At 45.8% G+C, this 21972-nt stretch overlaps 1 protein-coding gene across 3 annotated transcripts in view; it reads right to left on the bottom strand.

Annotated features, from left to right (window-relative positions):
* itgb4 (integrin, beta 4) overlaps positions 1-21972 on the bottom strand; it is a 311978-nt gene that overhangs the window by 81250 nt on the left and 208756 nt on the right. For all 3 annotated transcript variants that reach the window (XM_038777234.1, XM_038777235.1, XM_038777236.1), the window contains exons 26-28: positions 21557-21708; positions 7907-8114; positions 4320-4459 (exon numbers count right to left, since the gene is read on the bottom strand). In XM_038777234.1, the coding sequence (XP_038633162.1) occupies positions 4320-4459; positions 7907-8114; positions 21557-21708 (500 nt within the window). The remainder of the gene's footprint in view (positions 1-4319; positions 4460-7906; positions 8115-21556; positions 21709-21972) is intronic.

The raw sequence follows: 21972 nt of genomic DNA, 5'->3' as shown, positions 1-21972 counted from the left end.
AAGAAGCACTGAGAAATACAAACAAATGCTCAGACTATCAAGGCCCCAGCTGCTGACTGGTGTAATTAAAGGTAGTTTTCTGTCCTGAAAATATATGGGTAGGATACTAAATTCGTTACATCACTCAATCAGTAATACAGAGAAGGTGAACTCAAATCCCGCCATCATAATTTGTCAACTTGAATTTATTTTGAAAAAGCTCCTCCTCTGGGGAGCAAGTGTTCTCATAATGTAATAACTGCCTGGGCTATTAGCTGGAAACACTGTTTGATCGACAGGTCTGGGTTTCTGATATCTGCAGCCAATTCCAAAGTTGTTGACGTAAGTCAAGTGATTTCAACTTTAAATGGACTGACTGATTGACACTTTTAATAGCTTGCCATCCAACATTTTTCATAGGAGAAATTTATCAATGGATTACATTTTTCAAAATGTTATTTACATATATCACTATACCCTACCCTGTAGTTCTACAAAGCGTATAGTGGGTCAATGGGTGTGTAAGTGCCAGAGCTTGGTGTGGGGACATGAGGCGCCTGAGGGCATGGGTTGCTGGGCAGTACTTAGCATGAATGGACATGGGGTGAGTGGCAGGGCAGAGCCTGGCATAGTGGGATTGGCAGACATAGGGGTTGGTTGGGGACATGAGGTGGCATAGATAGGGAAGAGGGATTGTTTGGAGGGGTGTGAGGGCTGTAGGGCCATTGTGTTTTCGTTCACTGGATTGAAGTCACATGGCATGGAGGCGGTCCTTTGAAACAACCTGCCTCAGCACCCAGCAGCCTTTGTTACTGTCTTCACATTTCCTTCTGGGTTGGCTGGCCCTACTCCAGCCTGCACCCAGCCCCCAGCAATGAAGACTTTTTACCTTCCCGAGGCAGGAGGGCCAAGCTGGGAATTTTCCCAAAACCTTCTATGTGCATCACTTAGCACAGTGGTTAGCACAGTTGCTTAACAGGGCCAGGGTCCCAGGTTCGATTCCCGGCTGGATCACTGTCTGTGCAGAGTCCGCACGTTCTCCCTGTGTCTGTGTGGGTTTCCTCCCGGGTGCTCCGGATTTCTCCTACAGTCCAAAGATGTGCGGGTTAGGTGGACTAGCCATGTTAAATTGCCCTTAGTGTCCAAAAAGGTTACGGGGGTTACTGGGTTACGGGGATAGGGTGGAGGTGTGGGGCTTAAGTGGGGTGCTCTTTTCAAGCGTCGGTGTCAACTTGATGGGCCGAATGGTCTCCTTTTGCACTGTAAATTCTACGATTCTATCCACCTCGAGGATGAAAATCCAGGTCTCAGTGTCTGGAATTCTCATTCCTGATACAGGAGTCAACAGTCTTGCTGTGCCCTCTAGTATCAAGAACAAAGAACAAAGAACAGTACAGCACAGGAACAAGCCTCTGGCCCTCCAAGCCTGCGCCGACCATGGTACCTGCCTAAACTAAAACGTGTGCACTTACGGAGTCCGTTTCCTTCCATTCCCACCCTTTTCATATATTTTTCCAGATGCCCCTTAAATGCCGCTATCATACCTGCACCCACCACCTGCCCACGTAGCGCGCTCTATATATTTACTACCCTCTGTGTAAAAGACGTGCCTCGCACATCAGTTGTAAACTTTTCCCCACGCACTTTAAACCTACGTTCCCAAGTGCTTGCCTCTCCTACCCTAGGAAAGATCCTGTACAGCTGTAACATATCTTGCAAATTTTTATATTCAGTGCCCCGATCGATGAAGGCCAGTATGCCTTCTTGACCACCTTATCCACTTGTATTGCCACTTTCAGTGATCGTTGGACAAGCACACCCAGATCTCTCTGCCTGTCAGTACTTGCAAGAGTTCAACCATTTATTGTGTAATTCCTACACGCATTGGACCTTCCAAAGTGCATTACCTCACACTTGTCCCGATTAAACTCCACCTGCCATTTCTCCGCCCAAAACTCCAACCAGTTTATATCTTGCTGTATCATCTGTCAACCCCCTTCACTGTCCGCAACTCCACCAATTTCTGTGTCATCTGCGAACTTACTAATCAGACCAGCTACATTTTCTTTCAAATCATTTATACACACCACAAACAACAAAGGCCCCAGAACTGATCCCTGTGGAATGCCGCTAATCACAGCCTTCCATTCAGAAAAGCACCCTTCCACTGCTACCCTCTGTCTCGGTGCCCAAGCCAGTTCTGTATCCAACTTGCCAGCTCTCCTCTGATCCCATGTGACTTCACCTTTTGTACCAGTCTACCATGAGATACCTTGTCAAAGTCTTTACTGAAGTCCATGCATACAACATCTATTGCCTTTCCATCATGTATTATCTTTGACACTTCTTTGAAAAACTTGATCAAATTAGTGAGACATGACCTTCCCTTCAGAAAACCATGCTGTTCATCACTAATAAATCAATTTGTTTCCAAATGTAAGTAAATCCTGTCTCTAAGAATCTTTTCCAACAATTTCCTTACCACTGACGCAAAACTCACCAGCCTCTAATTTCCTGAATTATCCTGCTGCCCTTCTTAAACAATGGAACAATATTGGCTACGCCCCAGTCCTTTGGAACTTCACCTGTAGCCATTGAGAATACAAAGATTATTGTCAAGGCCCTCGCAATTTCCTCCCTTGTCTCTCTCAGTATTTTGGAGTAGATCCCATCAGGCCTTGGGGCTTCTCTACTTTAATGCTCTTTAAGATGCCCTACACCTCCTCTTTATTAATATCAAAGAACAAAGAAAAGTACAGCACAGGAACAGGCCCTTCAGCCCTCCAGGCCTGTGCCGACCGTGCTGCCCGTCTAAACTAAAATCTTCTACACTTCGGGGGTCCGTATCCCTCTATTCCCATCCTATTGATGTATTTGTCAAGATGCCCCTTAAATGTCACTATCGTCCCTGCTTCCACCACCTCCTCCAACAGCGAGTTCCAGGCACCCACTGCCCTCTGTGTAAAAAACTTGCCTCGTACATCTCCTCTAAACCTTGCCCCTCACACCTTAAACCTATGCTCCCTAGTAATTGACCCCTCTACCCTGGGAAAAAGCCTCTGACTATCAACTCTGTCTATGTCCCTCATAATTTTGTAGACCTCTATTAGGTCGCCCCTCAACCTCTGTCGTTCCAGTGAGAACAAACAAAGTTTATTCAACCGCTCCTCATAGCTAATGCCCTCCATACCAGACAACATCCTGATAAATCTCTTCTGCACCCTCTCTAAAGCCTCCACATCCTTCTGGTAGTGTGGCGACCAGAATTGAACACTATACTCCAAGTGTGGCCTCACTAAGGTTCTATACAGCTGCAACATGACTTGCCAATTCTTATACTCAATGCCCTGGCCAATGAAGGCAAGCATGCCATATGCCTTCTTGACTACCTTCTCCACCTGTGTTGCCCCTTTCAGTGACCTGTGGGCTTGTACACCTAGATCTCTCTGACTATCAATACTCTTGAGGGTTCTACCATTCACTGTATATTCCCTACCTGCATTAGACCTTCCAAAATGCATTACCTCACATTTGTGCGGATTAAACTCCATCTGTCATGGAGTCGCCCAAGTCACCAAACAATCTAAATCCTGCTCTATCCTCTGACAGTCCTCATCGCTATCCGCAATTCCCACCAACCTTTGTGTCGTCTGCAAACTTATTAATCAGACCAGTTACATTTTCCTCCAAATCATTTATATATACTACGAACAGCAAAGGTCCTAGCACTGATCCCTGCGGAACACCACTAGTTACAGTCCTCCAATCAGAAAAGCACCCTTCCATTACTACTCTCTGCCTTCTATGACCTAGCCAGTTCTTTATCCATCTTGCCAGCTCACCCCGATCCCGTGTGACTTCACCTTTTGTACCAGTCTGCCATGAGGGACCTTGTCAAAGGCCTTACTGAAGTCCATATAGACAACAACCACTGACTCAGAATATCTACACACTCTGCCCTATACACCTCATCTACAAAGTCCTTGTCTTTGGTGAATACTGAGGCAAAGTATTCATTTAGTATCTCTCCCACTTCCTCTGGTTCCATACATAGATTCTCTCCAATATCCTTAAATGGACCAACCATTTCTCTGGCAACCCTCTTGCTCTTTACAAATGTATAAAATGCCTTTAGTTTTTCCTTAATCCCGTTTACCAACGACATTTCATGACCCCTTTTAGCCTTCCTAACTCTGACCTTAAGTTCCTTCCTACTTGCTTTATACTTGCTTCACTGATGATTGCTGAGAACGGTGCTTCTCACTCACACAAGAACAAATAGCCTTGCTTCTCCCAACCTAAACAATAAGTTTTTGTTTTGATGGCCGATGGTCCACTACCTTATATCCTGTTACTGGGCCTGGCGGTGGGGTCCAATTCATACGGATTCTTTTGCTATCAATTGGCTGAGCTTTGACACTGGTCGGTGGAGAGTTGATGGATATGGTACTTTGCTCAAGGAGAGATGTTGTTTGGTTTACTGTAATATCAGACAGCACAAAATGTTAATCAAAGACCTTGGATTTAAAAAAAATCAACAATGGAACGATGGCTCAATAGAGCGCAGTCCTTTCTTGCTACATTGGAGAGAAAAATAAGAACCATGTGAGTAAAACATTAGGACAGGGCGGGATGTGTGGCCGAAAGTAAAAGTTCTAAATATAATTGCACAGAATATATGAAGCAAATTTAGGGTGGCACAGTCGAACTGTGGTTAGCGCTGCTGCCTCACAGCACCAGGGACCCGGGTTTGAGTCCGGCCTTGGGTGACTGTGTGGAGTTTGCACTTTCTCCCCCTGTTTGTGTGGGTCTCCTCTGGTTTCCTCCTACTGCCCAAAGGTATGCACGTTAGGTGGATTGGCCATGCTAAATTGCCCCTTAGTGTTCAGATATGTGCAGGTTGGATGAGGTTACGGGATGAAGTGTGTCAGTGCAGACTCAATGAACCAAATGGCTTCCTTCTGCACTGCAGGGATTCTATGATTCTATGAAATTGAATGAATTACAAGTGAAAATTCACCTTTTAGGTTATGACATGGTAGACACCAGATGGTTGCAAGATGATCAAGTTATGAGGTCCACAGAAAAGATAGGGAAATGGTAGATAGGGAGAGGAATCGTCTTAGTGATTAAGGATGAAATCACTTCAAAGATAAGAGAGGAAGCAATGAGAGGTAAGCGGTCAGTGGACACTATGGATAGAATTAAGAAATAGAAAAAGATTGAAGATTGTAGTGGGAGTAGTATATAGGCCCCCTTGTAGCAGCTGTGAAGTGGTAGATTGTATAAATGCATAGATTAGACAAGCATTATTGAAGGCAGGATAGTTTTAATCAGGAGTTTTAGCCTTCATATTGCACTGTACGTTCAGATGAGAAGACATGTCAGAAAGGTAGTGAATTTCTTGAATGTGTCCAGAATTGTTTACTGCAACAATATGTCTGAGAACCAAGTAGAAATGCCATATTAGGTTTACCAAACCAGGTTTAGTTAACAGCCTCACAAAGCTTGAACCTTTATTTCAAAACAATCATAATGTGATAAAATTCAACCTAACGTTTGAAAGGGAGAAACACAAAACATTTACTACGATTCTAGATTGAGGTAATGGGGTGAGACAAATAATGCCCACAGTAAACTGGGTAAATCTGTTAATCATAGAATCACTACAGTCCAGAAGGAGGCCATTCGGCCCATTGAGTCTGCACCAACCCTCTGAAACCTATTGGAAACTAAGGGGCAATTTGGCATGGTCAGCCACCTAAACTGCACATCCTTATGAATAATGGGTAATTTGGTTAATGGATAAAATGAAAGATCAGTGGGCAATGTTCAAAAATAATTTGTGATGCTGAACCAGTTTGTAGCCTTCAGGAGCAAAAAGCTCTGCTGGTTAAAAAAACATGACTAATGAGTTGAGGGACAACAGAAAACTGGAATAAAAAGGACACAAATTGCAAAAATTGCATAGACCCTGGTGTCTGAGTGAGGCACAAAGAACAGCAAATGGCAGCATGACTGATAGTAATAGCTACAAAAAGGGAGAATCAAAAGAAACTAAAATGGCAGGGGGGTGGGGACCTAGGCAAGGAGTCTTGGGAGGCGGAAAACAAAAGGACAAACAAGGACAAAAGCAAAAGACAGAAAGGGGAAGAAGATAAGTGATAAGCAGAGAAAACAAGAGCCAGATTCAAAGAGGGCTACAATGAAAAATATTGGGAACCAGACAAGTCCTGTTAAAAAGACAAAACTACAGGCTTTGTGCCTTCACTCGCAGAGCATTCGCAATAAAGTAGATGAACTAATCGTACAAATAAACATAAATGGGTACAATATGTTTGGGATTACGGAGACATGGCTGCAGGGTAACCAGGCATGGGAACTAAATGTCCCAGGGTATTCAGTATTTAGGAAGGGCAGACAAAAAGGAAAAGGCAGTGGAGTGGCTGCTGGTTAAAGTGGAAATTAACACAACAGTGAGGAAGGATATTAGCTCTGACAATGTGGAATCTGTGTGGGTAGAGCTGAGCAACACCAAGGGGCAAAAAACATTAGTCGGCATCGTATATCGACCCCAAACTGCAGTGGTGATGTAGGGAATGGCATTAAACAGGAAATTTGAGACGCATACAATAAAGGAACATATGTAATTATGGGTGATTTCAATCTGTATATAGATTGGGCAAATCAAATTAGCCACAATACCATAGAGGAAGAATTCCTGGAGTGTAGACAGGATGGTATTCTGGACCAATACTTTGACAGCAGGCTTTCCTAGATTGGGTACTGTGTAGTGAGAATGGAATCATTGACAATCTAGTTGTGCGAGACCCCCTGGGGATGAGCGACTATAATATGATAGAATTTTTCATCAAATTTGAGAGTGAAGTCGTTGATTCTGAGACTAGGGTCCTGAATCTTAATAAAGGGGAAGCCATTGGATGTGGTATATTTGGACTTTCAAAAGGTTTTTGACAAAGTCCTGCATAAGAGATTAGTGTGTAAAATTAAAGAGCATGGGATTAGGGGCAGTGTATTGAGATGGATAGAAAACTGGTTGGCAGGAAACAAAGAGTAGAAATTAATGGGTATTTTTCAAATTGGCAAGCAGTGACTAGTGGGATCAATGCTGGGACCCTAGTTAGTCACAATATATATTAATGATTTTGATGAGAGAACAAAATGTAATATCTCCAAATTTGCAGATGACACCAAGGTGGGTGGGAGTGTGAGTGTGAGGAGGATGCAGAGATCCTTCAGTGTTATTTGGACAAGTTGAGCGACTGGACAAATGAATGGCAGATGCAGGATAATTTGGAAAGGTGCGAGGTTATGCACTTTAGTAGCAAAAATGGGAAGGCAGGCTATTATCTGAATGGCCATAACTTAGGAGAGGGGAATGTGCAATGAGACCTGGGTGTCCTTGTACACCAGTCATTGAAGATAAGCAGACAGGTACAGCTTATGAGTGCCCACATGGGCAATGGTGTGCCCCCAATGCATCTGTAGATGTGGGTGTGCAAGGTTGCTTGTGTGTGCCTATTTGTTGGGGGACAGTGCCACATGATGGGTGCGCACTGCACATATGTCTGGGTGGGTATGTGGGTTGGTGTGGGTTGTGTGTGGGTGGGCGTAGATGTGCGGATGTGTGGGCATAGATGTGCGTTTACATACATTTACACTTGTTAAATGATGACAGATTTGGACTCATCTGCAGCGATGCCCCCTTCGTTAAACTGTCTTCAGCACTCATTGTTTGAAGTTCACAGGGAAGGGCAACAAACAATGCCTGGACCAACATAACTAGGAAGGATCAGCTGTTCTGCAGAGTGGAGTAGGGGAGGGGGTGACAGTGACCAAGAGCGGAAAACACAAGATGCAGGGAGCAGAAAGGCTTAACTGAGGAATGTGGTATGGCCAAACGTACTATTATCATCGGCAATGATAACGTTGGTTTCACGAAGTTTCCCCAGCTTCGCTCCATTTTGGGGCTTGTACAACTCCATGCTGAATTGTTTGAGCTGCCCATTTCCAAGGAGGTTGTCAATCTCCGTCCGTTCCAGGAGTGAGATGGGAATCTCCTTGCGAACCTCTCCAGGGTGGAATATGATCTCATTCTCCGTTGAGATGTAATCCTGCAAGGGACAAAAAGCAAGATGTGTGAAGTGATACATTTTGGTACAAATAATGAGGAGAAGCAACGTGAAATAAATGGCATAATTCCGGACAGGGTTCAAAGACAGAGAATCCTGGAAAAATATTTTTATAAATCAGTTAAGGTGGCAGAACAAATTCAGAATGGTCCCAAAGCATTTGGATTTCTTCGGTTCATTAGTAGAAGAATCGAATACATTAGCAGGAATGTTATGCTGAACCTTTGTTAATCACTGGTTAGACCTCAGTCGGAATACAGGGAATCCCTGTTGCCGCCAGAATCGGGGGTGGCGCCCCTTTTTGCGATGCTTCACCCCCTCCAAAATGGCGTACTCTGCATGCCATCATGCCGGCCTCGGGATATTACCTGAGGCCCTCCCTGATGGGCCGAGTTCCCGATGGCGTCGGGTGCATGTGCTATTACTTTTAGGGAATTGGGCATGGCGGCTGTGGACTGAGTCCAGCGCCGCCACAGTCGATTCGTGAGCAGGAGGGGCTTTGGCGGGGCTGCAGAAACTAGTGGGGAGTGGTCTGGGGGTGGCAAGACTGGCCAAAGGGGAGCATATTTGGCAGGCTAGGTCCCCGCGCAGCTGGTGCCATGTTGCATGGCGTGGCGGCTGCAGGCCGCTGCCGTGCGCATGAGCGGCCACGGACCCGGCAATTCTCCGGCCGTATCCGCAGCTAAAGCCGGGGGCTCTATGCTGCGTGCCTGCTAGCCCCCCACCAGACGGATGATCAGTGCTGCTTTTGGGCCGTTTTTTCGGGCGTAAAACGCCTCTGTTCCCAAGCCGGCGTCAGCACAGAGGGCTGGATTCCCCGATCTGAAGACCAAGTGCTGACGCAGACCCGGCCTGCCAGAAAATCTCCCCTTTGGCCAGGTACGCCACTCCCGGACCAGCCCCCACCAGTGCCACCAGCCCCTGCCAAAGCCCGGCGAATGGGTCCCACCCTACTGTGGCACCACTGGACTCAGTCCTCAGCCGCCAAGCTGGGTTCATGAAAATAAATAGCATGAGTGACCCACGCCATCGTGAACTCGGCCCATTGGGGGCGGAGCATCGGTGAGGGCCTCAGGTGACGTCCTGAGGACCGTCCATATGGTGTGTTTTGGAGGGGGAAGAGAATTGCCAGAGCGGCGCCGCCTCCGATTTCGGTGCAAACAGATTCTCCAGCCAAACGCGATTTTGGTGTCGGTGATCCAGCCTACTGTGTCCTATTCTGGACAACACAGTTTAGGAATAATGAGAGGATGTGGCGAGGTTGTTCTGAGGGCAGCACAGTAGCACAGTGGTTTGCACTATAGCATCACAGTGCCAGGGTCCTAGGTTCGATTCCCGGCTTGGGTCATTGTCTGTGCGGAGTCTGCACGTTCTCCCCGTGTGTGCGTGGGTTTCCTCCGGGTGCTCCGGTTTCCTCTCACAGTCCAATGATGTGCAGGTTAGGTGGATTGGCCATGCTAAATTGCCTTTAGTGTCCAAAAAGGTTGGTGGGATTACTGGGTTACGGGGATAGGGTGGAGGCGCGGACTTGGGTTGGGTGCTATTTGCAAAGCTGGTGCAGACTCGATGGGCCGAATGGCCTCCTTCTACACTGTAAATTCAATGATTCTTTGAGCTGGAGTGGCTAAGAGATTTGGTAAAACGTTAAAAATTATGAAGTTCACAGGGAAGGGCAACAAACAATGCCTGGACCAACATAACTAGGAAGGATCAGCTGTTCAGCAGAGTGGAGTAGGGGAGGGGGTGACAGTGACCAAGAGCGGAAAACACAAGATGCAAGGAGCAGAAAGGCTTAACTGAGGAATGTGGTATGGCCAAACGAAGGTTGGTCGCTGTGTCTGTGGTGCTGCCTCCGCAGTGTTCAAGCACAGTGTCCATGCATTAAGGTGTGAGTGTGATGCTAGGCAATGAGCCCGACATGCTATGTGGCCCGCCCAACCACTGGAATCCACTTGGGATGTGTGAACTGCTCACTTAACCAATTGCTAATTTCCTATTGGTAATGGCCTTCAGCTGCATGGCCAGAGGTCAATGGGAGTAATGGGTGGTCAGTAGTGCAGACAGGCAGGGGCTAGGGATGCTCCCAGTACGGGAACATATGGTCCAGGGGTTGGCATGGCAGGCCCACACATGTCTGCCACCCTCACCCCACAGCCCCGCAGGGAACCCCCAGATCCAATGCCCCCAGCCCCCCATGGCGGTCCACCCCCAACTGGGGTTGCACACCCCGGTTGTCCCCTCACACTCCATGAGCACAGGGGCAGCATGCCCAGTGCCTCAGGGCTGAGCCTGTGAGTGAAGATAGCTGCTCACCTGCTCGGCTCCCCACAGCAGCCCATCCGCCAGGTTCCACTGGCTGGGAAAGCTGCTGAATCACGGGAAGCCGTTGGATATGGGGTGGCTCCTGTTATGTGAGAGTACCTTTAAGAAATGGGTGTTTATAAATGGGTGTGTATATAAATATCTGTAGTGAGAGTACCTTTAAGAAATGAGTGTTTACTACTGCAGTGATAGAACATAGAACATAGAACAGTACAGCACAGAACAGGCCCTTCGGCCCTCGATGTTGTGCCGAGCAATGATCACCCCACTTAAACCCACGTAACCCGTAACCCAACAATCCCCCCATTAACCTTACACTACGGGCAATTTAGCATGGCCAATCCACCTAACCTGCACATCTTTGGACTGTGGGAGGAAACCGGAGCACCCGGAGGAAACCCACGCACACATGGGGAGGATGTGCAGACTCCACACAGACAGTGACCCAGCCGGGAATCGAACCTGGGACCCTGGAGCTGTGAAGCATTGATGCTAACCACCATGCTACCGTGAGGCCCCTATGTCAGAGAGTGGGTGGAGCTGGGCTGTCTGTCAGCTTTTTACTTTTGTTTTAGGCTGTTTACTGCAGGGTGTGTTTTAGTTTTGTTTTCAGTGTTGGAGCTGAAGCCAGATAAAGTTGTACTGTTGATCTCTCTGCCATAAAAAGACTATCTCTTGATCATTTGGTGAATTCAGAATTATAAATGCTCTCAGTAGTGAATGTAAACCTAATGTGCTTCTGTTAAAAGATGTTTCTTCTGTCTTCTGGATGTTGTTTGGAAGTTATTAAGGATTATTTAATGTTGTATTCTTTTGGGGGTTGTATTTGAATTAATGGTTGCCAAGATGTTCACTGTTTGTTTCAAAAAGGTTAACTTGAGTTCATCGAATAAACATTGTTTTGCCTGAAAAAATACTTTTCCATTTCTGCTGTACCACACCTGTAGAGTGGGCTGTGTGCTCCCCATACCACAATCTATTAAAAGTTGTGGGTCAGGTGAATTCCATGATATACTCTGGGGTTCTCTAAACCCTGGCCCATAACAAATTGGGGATTCGAGGGGGATAAAAGTCTATCTATTGGATTGGCTTAGTGAACTTAAAGACAGTGAGGGGTGAGCATATTGCGGTTGCTTATCAGGTGTGTTATTTTAATTTTAATGGGGAGTGTCTTGTGGAGAATGGCTCTTTCAGAGGCTCTGAAGTTTTTGGGGGTGGAGACAGTCACATGCAGTACTTACAGACAGAGATTAAAAGCAGACTGTTAGATTTGGCAAAAACATTGCAATTAACATTGCCTGACAAAATGCGAAAAGAGGAGGTAATTATGGCGGTGGGTAAGCATTTAAAGCTGCCTAAGATACAGTTTGACTCATTGGAAATGGCAAAAATTCAATTAAAAATTAAACAAATGGAACATGAGAAAGAATTAAAGCAGCTTGAATATGAAAGAGAGGAAAAAGAAAGAGAGAGAGCGGCAAAAGAAAGAGATAGAGAGGAAAAAGAAAGAGAGAGGAAAACGAAAAGGAGAGAGAAGAAAGGAATAAAGAAAGAATAGCCCTAGAAGAACAAAAAGAAACAGAAAGGGAGATACAGATCAGAGAAAAAGATAAAGAGTGAGAGTTTGAACTTCAGAAAATGGCCATGAAACATGACAGTCAGTTAAAATTGGCAGACGTAAAGGGAAACATACAGTTGGATGATAGTGATGAGGATAGTGAGAAAGAGCATCAAAGTTGAAGTCTTGGTGGGAATCTATTTAAATATGTCCAAGCATTGCCAAGGTTTGACGAGAAGGAGGTAGAAGCCTTTTTCATTTCATTTGAAAAGGTAGCTAAACAAATGAAATGGCCACAGGACATGTGGGTATTACGGATTCAAATAAAGCTGATAGGTAGGGCTCGTGAAGTGTTTGCATCACTACTGGAGGAGGTATCTGGGACGTGTGAGGAGGTGGAAAAAAATCCATCCTCGGTGCATATGAACTAGTGCCTGAAGTTTACAGGCAAAGGTTTAGAAATTTAAGGAAAGAATTTTGTCAAACATTCATGGAGTTTGAAAGGCTCAAACAAAGTAATTTTGATAGGTAGAAAAGGGCTTTGAAAATAGAACAAACGTATGAAGCTCTCAGAGAAATTATACTTTTGGAAGAGTTTAAAAATTCAATTTCTGATGTAGCGAGAACTCATGTGGAAGAGCAGAGGGTTAAAACTGCGAGGTTAGCAGCAGAAATGGCAGATGATTATGAATTAGTTCCTAAATCAAAGCTTGGTTTACGACATCAGTTTCAGCCTGTGAGGGATAGAAACTGGGGACATGAGAAATACTCAAGTGGTAAAGGTAAAGGTGATCTGATGGGAGATAATGAGAGTGTACCTCAGATTAAAAAATAAATCCAGGAGGGTGGAAAAGAAATGAAAAGTTTCAAATGTTTTCATTGTAATAAACTAGGCCATGTAAAGTCACAGTGTTGGTGTTTAAAGAAAAGCACTGGGAAGGCTGATGTGGTAAAACAGGTTTGTTAAAGTGGTAAAGGAAAGCCCAAATGAAGCGAAGGAGGTGCAAACGATTGTACGGCCTGATCAAGAGGTGATTGATAAGAAGGTGCCAGATCTCTTTAAATAATGTACTTGTGTGGGTAAAGTTTACTCATGTGTATCAGGAGGAGCAGGCAAAGAAGTCACAGTTTTAAGAGATACGGGAGCTAGTCAATCTTTAATGGTAAGTGATGAGGAGTTATGTCGTTTGGGAAGAATGTTGCCAGAAAAGATGGTAATATGTGGAATTCAGGGTGAGAGGAGTAGTGTTCGATTATATAAAGTAAGCTTGGAAAGTCCAGTGAAGAGTGGTGAAGTGGTAGTAGGAGTAATAGAGAAACTATCCTGTCCAGGAATACAGTTTATCTTGGGTAATAATATTGCTGGATCGCAGGTGGGATTGATGCCTACTGTGGTTGATAAGCCAGTGGAAAATCAGACAACTGAAGTGTTGAAGGACGAATATCCTGGGATTTTTCCGGATTATGTAGTAACAAGGTCGCAAAGTCACAGGTTAAGACAAGAGGAGAAATCAAAGAGTGAAGATGAAGTTGAAGTGCAATTATCTGAAACAATTTTTGATCAGATGGTTGAAAAGGAACAACAGGTGGAGGATGACACAGATATTTTTAATTCAGGAAAATTGGTGGAGCTACAACAGAAAGATGTAGAAATAAAATGGATGTATCAGAAAGCATATGGGAAGAGGAATCTGAGTGTATACCAGAGTGTTAAAACCGTCAAAGTGATGTCTTGATGAGAAAATGGAGACCTTTGCATATGCAAGCGGATGAAAAGTGGGCAGACGTTCATCAAGTAGTACTGCTGGTAGGGTATAGAAAGGAGGTGTTGCGAGTTGCACATGAGGTACCAGTGGGAGGTCTTTTGGGAATAAGGAAAACTCAAGCTAAAATACAAAAACATTTTTATTGGCCTGGACTATATAAAAATTTTGTCAATCATGTCACACATGTCAAGTGATAGGGAAACTTCAAGCAGTGATAAAACCAGTGCCCTTAATACCCATTCCAGCATTTGAGGAATCTTTTACAAGGTTCCTAATTGATTCCATAGAACCCCTTTCTAAAATGAAAAGTGGGAATCTATGATTAAGATTGTGGAGTTACTTAAATTCTTTACTAGCTATGGACTACCCACAGAAATACAATCGGATAAAGGATCAAATTTTACCTCAAGATTATGCAAAGAAGTTATGGATAGCTCAGGAATAAAACAATTTAAATCAACTGCGTACCATCCAGAATCGCAGGGAGCATCAGAAAGGTGGCATCAGACATTAAAGACAATGTTGAGGGCTTATTGTCACGATTATCTAGAGGATTGGGATAAAGGAATTCCATTCGTCCTGTTTGCAATTAGGGATGCACCTAATTAGTCAACCAAATTTAGTCCTTTTGAATTAATTTTTGGTCATGAGGTAAGAGGACCACTTAAATTGATTAAGGAAAATTGGTGAATGAGAAATCGGAAATTACATTATTGGATTACATGTCAAATTTTAGGGAACAATTAAATAGACTATTTAAAGGTGAATTGGCTAGACAACATTTAAAGGTTGCACAAAATGTGATAATTTGCCCTTAGTGTCCAAAATTGCCCTTAGTGTTGGGTGGGGTTACTGGGTTATGGGGATAGGGTGGAGGTGTTGACCTTGGGTCGGGTGCTCTTTCCAAAAGCCGGTGCAGACTCGATGGGCCGAATGGCCTCCTTCTGCACTGTAAATTTGATGATAATCTATGATTAATCTAGGACAAAGGTTCGGCACAACATCGTGGGCCGAAGGGCCTGTTCTGTGCTGTATTTTTCTATGTTCTATGAAACGGGTCGCGGACAAGAAACCCAAAGTTCATTGTTTTGCCAGTGGAGATAAAGTTTTAGTATTGTTACCAGTGGTAGGTGAACCTTTAAAAGCAAGGTTTTGTTTGCCTTATCAGATTGAAAGGAAATTAAGTGAGGTGAATTATGTGGTAAAAACACCAGATAGAAGGAAGACTCACCGAGTGTGTCATGTGAATATGTTTAAAGGGTACTTTGAAAGGGAAGGAGAGAAAAAGGGGGTTTTAATGATTCTAACTCAAAGTGACGAACCAAATCCAGATGACTGTGAATTTGACATACCTAAAATTAAATTGGAAAACGAGGATGTTGTTAAAAATTGGGATAAATTGTTGAGTTACCTTCCAGAGGAAAAACGGACTGACCTGAAAGAGTTATTGATATCACATGGGCATATTTGTGGAGATAAATTGGGAAGTACTAAAATGGCTACACATGATGTAGATGTGGGAAATGCTGTTCCAGTCAAACAACATCCATATAGACTTAACCCTTTAAAATTGGTACAGGTTAACAAAGAATGTAATGCAACATGAATCCCAGATCCCGGTTGAGTCGCGCGACAATCACCAGGCAGGAATGTTCCCTTCCAGTCAGGGAACACTTCAGCAGTCAAGGGCATTCATTCTGATCTCTGGGTAAGCGTTCTCCAAGGCGGCCTTCAGGACACGCGACAACGCAGAATCGCTGAGCAGAAACTTATAGCCAAGTTCTACACATAAATGCGGCCTCAATCGGGACCTGGGATTCATGTTGCATTACATTCATCCCCCACCATCTGGCCTGGGCTTGCGAAATCCTACCAACTGTCCTGGCTTGAGACAATTCACACCTCTTTAACCTGGGGTTACCCCTATACCTGCATCTGTAAAGATTTAATTAGCTGCAAATGCTCACATTCTAAGCATTGTTTGGCATCTTTGACTTTGTCCATAGATATATATGCGCCTGGAACATACCTCTTCAGTCACCTGAGGAAGGAGCAGTGCTCCAATAGCTAATGTTTGAAACAAACCTGTTGGACTTTAACCTGGTGTTGTAAGACTTCTTACTGTACTTGGACTTTAGCAAGGCTTTTGATAAGGTTCTACGTGAGAGACAGATAGCAAAGGTAAGAGCCCATGGAATCCAGGGAAACTTGGCAAATTGGATCCAAAATTGGCTGAGTGGCAGGAAGCAGAGGGTGACTGGTGTTTTTCTTTTATTTCTTTTATTCTTTTTAAATTTAGAGATTCCAATTCATTTATTCCAATTAAGGGGAAATTTAGCATGGTCAGTCCACCTAGCCTGCACATCTTTTGGTTGTGGGGGCGAAACCCACACAAACATGGGGAGAGTGTGCAAACTCCACACGGACAGTGACCCAGAGCTGGGATCAAACCTGGGACCTCGGTGCCGTGAGGCAACAGGGCTAACCCACTGCGCCACCGTGCTGCAGGTGGTGGTGGTGGTGGTGGTGGTGGTGGTGGTGGTGGTGGTGGTGGTGGTGGTGGTGGTGGTGGTGGTGGTGGTGGTGGTGGTGGTGGTGGGGGGGGGGGGGGGGGGGGGGGGGTGGGGGGGGTTCTGACTGGAAGCCTATGTGCAGTGGAGTCCCACAGGGATCAGTGTTGGAGCCCTTGCAGTTTGTGGTTTATATAAATAATTTAGATGTGAATGCAGGAGGGCTGCTCAGTAAGTTTGGGGATGCTACAAAAATTGATGGTAAATAGTGAGGAAGATAGCCTTCGATAACAGGAAGATTTGGACGGGCTGGTCAGTTGGGCTGATCAGTGGCAAATGGAATTCAATCCGGATAAGTGTGAGGTGATGCACTTGGGCAGGATCCTGGGAACCACAAAGTATCAGAAAGGTCTTGGTGAGCATGTACACCAGTCCCTTAAAGTAGCAGAGCAGGTGGATACAATTGTTAAGAAGGCCTATGGTATAGAACATAGAACATAGAACATAGAATGATACAGCGCAGTACAGGCCCTTCGGCCCTCGATGTTGCACCGACATGGAAAAAAACTAAAGGCCATCTAACCTACACTATGCCCTTATCATCCATATGCTTATCCAATAAACTTTTAAATGCCCTCAATGTTGGCGAGTTCACTACTGTTGCAGGTAGGGCATTCCACGGCCTCACCACTCTTTGCGTAAAAAACCCACCTCTGACCTCTGTCCTATATCTATTACCCCTCAATTTAAGGCTATGTCCCCTCGTGCTAGCCACCTCCATCCGCGGGAGAAGGCTCTCGCTGTCCACCCTATCTAACCCTCTGATCATTTTGTATGCCTCTATTAAGTCACCTCTTAACCTTCTTCTCTCTAACAAAAACAACCTCAAGTCCATCAGCCTTTCCTCATAAGATTTTCCCTCCATAACATGCAACATCCTGGTAAATCTCCTCTGCACCCGTTCCAAAGCTTCCACGTCCTTCCTATAATGAGGCGACCAGAACTGTACGCAATATTCCAAATGCGGCTGTACTAGAGTTTTGTACAACTGCAACATGACCTCATGGCTCCGGAACTCAATCCCTCTACCAATAAAGGCCAACACACCATAGGCCTTATTAGCCGTGCATAGTTTTATGAACAGGGAGATTATGCTGGAACTGTACAAAATGTTGGTTGGGCTGCAGCTAGAGTATTGTGTGCAGTTCTGGAATCTACATTATAGGAGGGATGTGATAGCACTAGAGAGGGTGCAGAGGAGATTTACCAGGATGTTGCCTGGGATGGAGAGTTTTTGTTATGAAGAAAGATTGGATAGACTTCGATTATCTTCCTTGAAGCAGAAGAGACTGAGGGGGACATGATTGAGATGTATAAAGTCTGAAGGGCATAAATAGAGTCGACAGGAAGAAACTTTTCTCCTTGGTGGAGGGGTCAATGACCTGGGGTCATAGATTTAATGTAATGGGCAGGAGGTTTAGAGGGGATGTGAGGAAAAAGCTTTTTACACAGAGTGTGGTGGGAGTTTGGAACTCACTGTCTCAATGGATGATGGAGGTAGAGATCCTTGTAACATTTAAGAAGTATTTAGATGTGCACTAAATACAGGGCATACAGGGCTATGGACCAACTGCTGGAAAATGGGATTAGAATAAATTAGGTGGTTGTTTTTGACCGGGGCAGACACGATAGTCTGAAGGGGCTTTTTCTGAGCTGTACGTCTCTTTGATTCTATAATCTAATAGCACTGCCATTCAAAGACACTTTATACGAAAGAAAAACTCTCATTCATACAAGCTATTTAGAAAAAATGTATTCCCAGCTTGGTCACTGTCAGTGTGGAGTTTGTATGTTCTCCCCGTGTCTGAGTGGGTTTCCTCCGGGTGCTCCGGTTTCCTTCCACAAGTCCCAAAAGACGTGCTGTTAGGTAATTTGGGCATTCTGAACTCTCCCTCTGTGAACCTAAACAGGCGCCGGAATGTGGCGACTAGGGGATTTTCACAGTATCTTCATTGCAGTGTTAATGTAATTATTATTATTAAATCTCCTCAAGTGGTCAATCTTTTGTAAATTTTTTAAAAATTCACTTAGATAATCCTTAAATAACTTTGTAAAACTGTCAATCAAAATGTGAGCGCAACTTCCTGCTGAGAAGAGTGGTTCTGGAGGTTTTGAAATGCAGCCAAGCATTCATAATAGCCCCATTATCCCACAAAGAACGCTGAAAAAGGGTCAGCTGGACTTGAAAAGGGTCATCTGGATTTGAAGAGAGTAATTTTTCTCTCCCTCCAGATGCTGCCAGACCTGCTGAGATTTTCCAGCATTTTCTCTTTGGTTTCAGATTCCAGCATCTGCAATAATTTACTTTTAAACAATGGTGTCCATTGAAACTGAAAAACCAGGTGAGCCTTTTTTAAGCTGCTGACTATATTTCAATTCCTTTTCAAAGCAGATTGCCCAGCAATTGCCCAGGTATGTCCTCCACACAAAAAGCAGGACAAATACAACCCGGCCAATTATCACCCCATCAGCCAACTCTCAGTCATTAGCAAAATGATGGAATGGGTCAGTGCCATCCAGCCGCACCTGCTTGGCAATAACCTGCTCACTGATGCTCAGTTTGGGTTCTGGCAGGACCACTCAGCTCCTGATCTCATTGCAACCAAACACAGCCAACAGTGGCATAGTGGTTAGCACTACTGCCTCACAGTGCCAGTGACCTAGTTCAATTTGCTTTGTCTGTGTGGAGTTTGCACATTCTCCCCGTGTCTGCGTGAGTTTCCTCCGGGTGCTCCGGTTTCCTTCCTACAGTCAGAAATGTGAAGGTTTCGTGGATTGGCCACACTAAATTGCCCCTTAGCGTCCAGAGATATGCAGGTCAAGTACAGGGTTGCAGGGATAGGGTAGGGTGGCTGCCGGAATAGACTTGGGTAGGGAACTCTTTCAGAGGGTTGGTGCAGACTTGATGGGCTAAATGGCCTCCTTCTGCACTGTTGGGATTCTATGATTCTTTGACCAGAGCTGAACACCAGATCTGAGGTGACTGTCCTTGACATCAAGGCAGCATTTAACTAAGTATTGCATTAAGGAGCACGAGCAAAACTGGAGTCAATTGGAATCAGGGGGGAAATCCTCCGCTGGTTGGAGTCATACCTGACACAAAGGAAGGAGGTTGTGGTGGTTGTAGATAAATAATCTCAGTTCCAGGACATCACTGCTGGAATTTCATCAGATTATGTACTAGGCCAAACCATCTGCTGCTTCATCAATTATCATAGAATCATAGAATTTACAGTGCAGAAAGAGGCCATTCGGCACATCGAGTCTGCACCGGCTCTTGGAAAGAGCACCCTACTTAAGCCCACCCTATCCACGCAACCTAGCAACCCCATCTAACCGAAAGGCAATTTAGCATGGTCAATCCACCTAACCTGCACATCTTTGGACTGTGGGAGGAAATTGGAGAACCTGGAGGAAACCCATGCAAACACGGGGAGAACCTCCATGATATCCTTCCATGATAAGGCCAGAAGTGGAGATGTTCACTGATGACTGCACAATGTTCAGCACCATTCACAACTCCTCATATACTGAAGCAGTCCATGTGCAGATGCAGCAAGCCCTGGACAATATCCAGGCTTGGGCTCACAAATGACAAGTAACATTCACGCTACACAAGTTGCAGACAATCACCATCTTCAACAAGAGATAATCTAATACTCGCCCAATGTCATTCAATGGTATTACCATTGCTGAATCCCTCACTATCAACATACTGGGGGTTACCATTGACCAGAAACTGAACTGGGCTAGCCATATAAATACTATGGCTACAAGTGGAGATCAGAGGCTTGGAATCCTGCGATGAGTCACTCATCTTCTGACTCCCCAAAGCTGGTCTACCACCTACAAAGCACAATTCAGGAGTGTAATGGAATATTCTCCACTTGCCTGGATGAGTGAAGCTCCAACACCACTCAAGAAGCTCAACGCCATCCAGCACAAAGCAGCCCGCTTGTTTGGCACTCTATCCACATACCATCACACCCTCCACTACCAGTGGCAGCTGTGTGTATCATCTACAAGTACTGCAGTGACTCACCAAAGCTCCTTGGGCAGCACCTCCCAACCCATGACTACTACCACCTAGAAGGACAAGAGAAGCAGATACCTGGGAAAACAACCACCTGGAGATTCCCCTCTGAGCTACACACCATCCTGACTTGCAAATATACCGCCGTTCCTTCACTGTCGCTGTGTCGAAATCCTGGAACTCCCTCCCTAACATGACATGCAGGGCCGGCCCAAGGCACCGGCAACTTGGGCAGTCACCCGGGGCGCCATGTGCTAGGGGGCGCCAGAGACTCGGGTCCCGCGGATGCGCAGTTGGGCCAGTGCCAACCAGCGCATGCGCGGTGGCCGCCCTCCCCAGGGCGGCCCCCTCCGCCCCGCCCCTCGGCCCTGTCCCCCCCCCCCGCCTCGGGCCCCCCCCGCCTCCGCCTCGGGCCCACCGCCCCCGCCGCCTCGGCCCCCGCCCCCGCTTCGGCCCCGCCCCCCCCCCCCCCCCCCCCCCCACCCCGCCCCCCCCCTGGCCCCCCCCCCCCCCACCCCGCCCCCGCCCCCCCCACCCCGCCCCGAAGGGCGCTGAAGTTCAGCTTGCCTGGGGCGCCAGCAACCCTAGGGCCGGCGCTGATGACATGGACTGCAATATTTCAAGAAGGCAGCTCATCACCACATTGTCAAGGACAATTAGGGATGAGCAATAAATGTGGGCAATAAATCCACACCCCGTGATTGAAGAGAAAGGAAATTAATTGAGTGGAGCACGGCTTCCAAATTCTAGAGCAGAACACAAAAATCGTGGGGTGAGGGAGAGGGAGGAGAGGAGGTGGGGTGGCGGAAGCACATTAAAATTTCACATGGTACTCCAAATGGTGATCCTGACCTCGGAAGGGATGTGTGCACATTTGCACCCAAGCCATTCCTAACCCACATAAAGACGACACAAAAATAGCGCAGGGTCAGGAAAGCGGGCAAGTTTGTTTTCGCAGTCAGAAAAGTTAAAATTTCAGATTCCCTGACCCAATTCCTGCTTTCATTAGGAATCTATACCCTGGGAGAACTGTGTGCAGCACTCCAAGCATTATTATGGAATCTATACTATCCATATGTAGAAACTGCCATTGGTTGTAACTCGCTCAATATAGGCCTCAGTGAGTGAGAACTGGACTTCTCTAGGACACCCCGAACTACATGTGTCAGCTATACCTTGCCATCCTTGGCGGTAAGATCCTTTGTCCTGTAGGAGACCTGTGTGCGTCCATCGTTAATTATCTCCCGGAACACCGGGATTTTAGCCACCTTGTCCTGCCACTGGCATGTGTAGGATGGTTGGAGGAAGGTGATGATGCTTTTGGCTACTAGAGAGAGCAGAAACACACACATGTCAATAGTGGAGGGAAAGGCAAACGCTGGCAGTTACCTACCAGTCACAATGTTCCACTGGAGTTACACCAGCCAATCAGCAGAAGCTAGTGGAGTTCCCAGCACCAACTGCTGGTCCTGCTAGGAAGAGAGGGTGTGCGAGGATGTCGGGTTGGGGACATGTGCAGGCTCAGCTGCGATGCTTTCCATGATCAAATGTCCTTTTGGCAGAAGCTGCCTAAATTATTCATTGTAAATGG

The sequence above is a fragment of the Scyliorhinus canicula genome, chromosome 18 (assembly GCF_902713615.1).
Source record: "Scyliorhinus canicula chromosome 18, sScyCan1.1, whole genome shotgun sequence".
Classification (NCBI taxonomy): Eukaryota; Metazoa; Chordata; class Chondrichthyes; order Carcharhiniformes; family Scyliorhinidae; genus Scyliorhinus; species Scyliorhinus canicula.
The sequence above is the reverse complement of the archived record's forward strand: the minus strand, read 5'-3'. Positions and strand labels throughout refer to the sequence as shown.